The 5,618-nt window shown below is 35.6% G+C and overlaps 1 protein-coding gene across 1 annotated transcript in view; it reads right to left on the bottom strand.

The window, feature by feature from the left end:
* LOC108627688 (E3 ubiquitin-protein ligase TRIM71-like) overlaps window positions 1-5,353 on the bottom strand; it is a 15,736-nt gene extending 10,383 nt beyond the window's left edge. Inside the window, exons 1-2 of the mRNA XM_018029053.2 lie at window positions 3,328-5,353; window positions 2,285-2,565 (exon numbers count right to left, since the gene is read on the bottom strand). Of these exons, the coding sequence (XP_017884542.1) occupies window positions 2,285-2,551 (267 nt within the window). The 5' untranslated portion in view covers window positions 2,552-2,565; window positions 3,328-5,353. The remainder of the gene's footprint in view (window positions 1-2,284; window positions 2,566-3,327) is intronic.
* Window positions 5,354-5,618: the final 265 nt, after the last annotated feature.

Consider the following 5,618-nt stretch of genomic DNA (forward strand, 5'->3'; position numbering starts at 1 on the left):
GACAAATCTCTTTACACATTATTCTTTCACAATGCAGTCAATTTGACTGCTTTGGGCAATATAGGTATATACTAAGTTTCAGTCTTTCTAGTGTTAATAACCAAAGAAGATTAGAAATTATGAAAGAGGAATATTACTTCAACAAGAAAAGAATTACTTATAGTAAAGCATTAAAAAGAATTGCTACTGGTTGCAATCTTGAATAAAAGATTTATAGATTATTGTCCCCAATATAAACATGAAACATGGTTCTTGTAGAAAAAGGTTTTATCGAAATCGGTTAGAGCATAAAACAATTAGACATGTCGAATCATGTAAAAATTTACATCACTTGTAAACCAAAATTCGTTTGTTTTTTTTATTTCCAATCATTAAAAGCTCATAGCAATATTAACTGATTTTTAATTTATTTTTGAAACTTTCTATATGCATACATATCTTATTTAGCTCTACAAGAAGCATGTGTAAAATTTTTATTGGAGACCTTAATAAACAATTCAAAATTATGTTCTTTACTATGTTATTCGCGACTTAAGGAGTATTCCCACTATATGATATCCTTCCGACAGCTGTCGCATCCGACAGCTCGAAAATCAGGACTGTAGTCGGTAGGATAGAGTATAGGGAAAAGCGTGTAAAAGCAGGGGGTCATGAGCCCCTGGTCGAAAATGACTCCGAATCTGCAGATTGACCGCCCGCTGTTTGGGTTCGACCGGCCGCTTCGTGATCGAAGACCGACAGCTTCCGAGCGAAATGCAAGAAAAGCCAACTCTGCGATTCCTTCCGACAGTTCCTTGTAAATTGTTAGTTAATAATTATTTCAGCCGAGAAAAAGAACGCCAAGCCAAATTATAACGAGAATAAGAATATGATAATACGAATCATTGATGCGAAGCAAATATACGTATATTGTAATTTGCATGATGTTAATAAATAATGTTTTAGCTTTTGGGAACCACATAATATAAACACTCTGTTCACCTCACGTCATTCGCCAAGGATGTACAGGAGAATGGTGGAATGAGAGGAAAAAATGGTTCACAGAACCAATAGAATTTTACATCCTTGGCGAATGACGTAAGGTCAACAGAGTGTTTACATTATGTACTGGAGTACCTGAAGGAGAATGGTGGAATGAGCGAAAAAAATGGTTCATAGAACCAATGAGAAGCGAGGGCGATACTCCAAACAGTATCTTCTCTATGCACATAATATATTGGTTCCCAAAAGCTAAAACATTATTTATTAACATCATGCAAATTACAATATACATATATTTACTTCGTATCGCAGGGTAGGCTTTTCTTGCATTTCGCTCGGAAGGTCGAGTCTCCGTATCGGTCTCTGACCACGAAGCGGGCGGTCGAACCCAAACAGCGGGCGGTCAGTCTGCAGATTCGGAATCGTTTTCGACCTGGGGCCCATGACCCTCCTGCTTTTACACGCATTTCTCTATACCGTATCCTACCGACTATAGTCCTGATTTCGCTCGTTTTCGAGCTGTCGGATCCGACAGCTGTCGGCAGGATATCGTATAGTGGGAATACTCCTTTAAGAATGTATTGGCTATACAGTCAATCCCAAAAGTTGATGTACCTTAGAAAAACGCATTTCCTATAATTAAGAAGAAATCAGACATCAGAAGAACAATGAGTTTGGATGAAAAAGGCTTATTTTTTTAACGTCCAATTGGTTTCTAAACAATAAAAATTGATAGAATTTGTTATATTGTTTATATAAGTACTTTCCTATCACAAATTTTTGCCAGTGAATTCTGCAGACTTTTAACCCTAAAAAATAAAATATTATGAATTTAAAATAAAAAATTTAACTGAAAATCGACACTCACTATGCTCTGATGGTTCAAAAAATATTGTAGAAATAGGATAGGACTCCTCTTATCGATGAGTTTGTAATTTTTTTATTATATTTTAATCAATAACTTTCTTTAAAGTCCATGAATGATGATTATTTTTTTAGAAATTTGTTCATAAAACACTGGCGATTCGATATGACCTTTTTTCAAGAGTTTATCACCGTTTTTTCTGGGTTATTTTCAAGATCAAAGTGAAGTTTTCTTTGGGTTATTGCTGATTACCCTATGAGTAATCACTATAATTTTTCAAAAAACCCATGAATTGATTTAAAATTTTACAGGTAGCTTTTTAATAGTAATAAGAATCTATAATAACAAATTCAATATGCTAGCATCGTTTAAGTATATAGCCTATACATCCTTAATAAAAGCTGGATGACTTAATATATGTTGGACTCATTTGCTTACCAAAAGTTGACTGGGGAAACATACATCACAGGTTACATCGATGCAACCTGTGCATCTATTAGACGTAGTTCTATTCTGCGGACACGCTGAATGACGTTGAGTATTCAGGTTGTCAGTGTTCACGTCTTGCAGCAGGGTACTCATTAATGAATTTATGTTAATGTCGTCGAGAGATTGCGAGGAACCTCGAGAATTCGTGCTGTTCTCCGAAAATGCGGTGCCCGGCGAACTCACGTTCGAACGACCGGATTTCATAGACTGCTCCATCGATTATTCGATATCTGTTAATAAAGATAAAAAATTAAAATTTGAAACTGTATAATGAAATTTCTTATGAATAATGTATTAATTTGCAAGGTACATTAGCACCTTGTTTCGTTCTTGTATTCCAAGGGTTTCTATAAAAATACATGTTGCTAAGGAGAGTCTAAGGTTTATTTGGTGATGGAATTATTCGTGAGACGTACTACTGAATACTAAGTACCAGTTTACAATTTTCGTGATCTTCATGTATGTCTTTTGAAGGGCAAGATTGCAAATAAATGATCGAATCTTTAATTCAAATGTATGCGTGTGTGAAGACCAATTGGCAATTAATATTTACTTTTTGATTCGAGTTTGACTAATTATGAATTACAATTATTTAATTAATTTAATGGAAAGAAATTCGAATTAATGATTGAATTTTAATTGTTAATTAAAGAATACTCATACTGGCGATTGAGATTTAAAGAAGTTTAATGGTTAATTATTAATGCAGCAATTAAAAAATTTGAAACCCTATTGGATTGGTCAATAATATGGGTAAAACGATTGAATTAGGGTTAGGGGTAAGAACACAGATTAAAGCAGAGGACGAGTGCAAAGATTTCGATAAGTAAAGGTATAGATAACGTTTGTCCTAGGATTTACTGAGTTACTGTACTGATAATCAATTTGTCCATTGAACAAAATTTTAGCATAAAATGTCAATGTTTGTATGACAATTCCAATTTAATACAATTTGAAATTAGGCAAGAATTTTTGCACAGACCAATAAATACCTTGGCATTGATGAGATCCTTCTTGAACTGCTTCGTTTAGACAGCTGTCACCAACCGATTCTTTAGTCATTTAATTTAAAAGAATAATTCCGGTTGATGGACCCTCAGTACAAATATGAAAAATTTCTCTTTGGGATTTGATATAGTCGTATCAAATACACAATATTAAATTTAATTGTGTGTATCGATCGTTGACTTAAACTGTTCTCTCATCGAATTCACCTACTCAACTGAATCCCGTTCCCGTTGAAACTCGGGGCGAGTCCCGGTCAGGTCAGAGTTTCCAGATACGATGCGCATGCTTCCCTCTCCACCATCAAATATTGCCCGATTCTCCTCCAGCACATAAGTGAACACGTAATCCTCACTACTACTCACTACTTACTGCTGCTAGATAAAAAATTGGTGACAGAAGGGGACGTATAGATTGTACATATCTTCCCTATCTAAACTCTGGGCTCGGTATCCCGTAGTAACTTCTACCCTCTCCCTTAACCACCCACAGTTATCCACCACCACCTCACTCTACTTCGGGCTTCGTGCAGCTTCGCCAGGCGAGCGAGCTTTCATCGATTAATCGGGAGATACTTTTACTCCCCTCCGAGATATGGGACGCTCCGTACACCTTCTCACGCCCACGAACTGCTACTCCCTACATACAAAGCTTTTCATCTCCTGACCACCCCGTTTTCGTCACCTTTACGCGATTTGACTATTCATATGTCTGCCAGCGAAAATTCGGATAGAGAGAAACCGTCGTATATATCCATTACAGAGAATAATGATATAATCGAAATATCAGATTATTAGACATAAAACATTCTTGAATAACAGTGTATCAAATGTGATGAGGTCAGAATAGAATTATCTTTGTTTAACGCGTTGCATGATATTTCAAATCGTTTCTAGGAATAAAGGCTCGCTCAGGGAGATTTCAGTATGGACCTGAAGTATACTTTGATTATACAGGGTGTAAACCTACTAGTGAGCAATATTTGAGTATTGTATTCTAGGAGTCAAAATAAAACGAAAATCAAGAGTGATAAAATTGAAGTTAAAATTGAAGCTTCATTAATTAGTCATTGACAAAAAAATTAGGCGTTTTTACGCCTGAATCAGGCAATTCGATTTGCATCGTCGTATGAGTGACAGCTGATCGCCGTCGATCGATATACGTCAATACGTCAGAGCAGGCCCGTAGCTGTACTCATCCTATTTGCTTGGAGGCAGAAAATATGTAAGAATTGTACCCTGGCGTATAACTTGAGTACTCGGTAAATCCACAAGAGCATGTCGACATTCTCTCTATAGGATTTTTGAATTAAGAGGGCATACGCCTTTTCGATATGCCACAAACGTTCAACAGCAATACACTTGTATGTGCCTATCCGCTTTTCATCGAGAAATACACACGAACCACGGTATTTGTTATGTTTTCCGTGATTTTTTTCATCTACAGTATCTACTAAACGTAACACTGCAAATAAAAACAAAGTCCACTGAGAAACACACTCATCGTAATTGTTCATATGTATTAAAGTTGTATACATAAAATTCACGCAAACTTAGATATTTTTGAAAGAGTATACATTAGTATAGTTCACATAATTTCGATTTACTTATCTCCACTAGTTTCGAATTTACTTGGATACTTGACAAATATTCGCAAGCACGTGGACGCATATAGCTGCTGTACTACAACAATGTAACTATTTCGATATTGTTTGGCCTTCGCTGATTTCCGTCTACCGTCGGTCGGAGTTGATCAAAGATCAGTCACTAAAGGATCGTTGAATGAAGCGAAATAATCGTGGCCAAGACTAAAAAGCGAAACAAATGCAAATATGTATTCCCTTAAATTTTCTCAACCATGTAAATTATAAATTAGGGAAAATAGTAAACTCGATTTATATGAATTGTGTGAATTTGTAATCTAAGTCAATGCTTTTACGTGAACATTTACTACTTTAATACACATGGAATGTTGACTATTGCAGTGCACGCATGTTTTCTAATGAACTGTTTTTATTCACAGTGAATATGTTATCATTAGTGGATGCTGGAAACGAAGTAATCACTCATGAAATAACAAATGTGGTGGCTTGCGTGTATTTCTCGTTAAAAAGTTACGTAATACGTTTATATGTTTATGACATGTCTATAGAGATGCTTCTCTCATATAATAAAGACGGGAACGAAATAATAATAACTTATACATATATATTTATCTCAGTCTTTGGATAATGTACAGAAAAGGCGACAGCTGTGGTGATGTACAATGCTTGAACTCG

This window comes from Ceratina calcarata, unplaced genomic scaffold (assembly GCF_001652005.2).
Source record: "Ceratina calcarata isolate Rehan_Ccalc_2016 unplaced genomic scaffold, ASM165200v1 scaffold1262, whole genome shotgun sequence".
NCBI classification, from domain to species: Eukaryota; Metazoa; Arthropoda; class Insecta; order Hymenoptera; family Apidae; genus Ceratina; species Ceratina calcarata.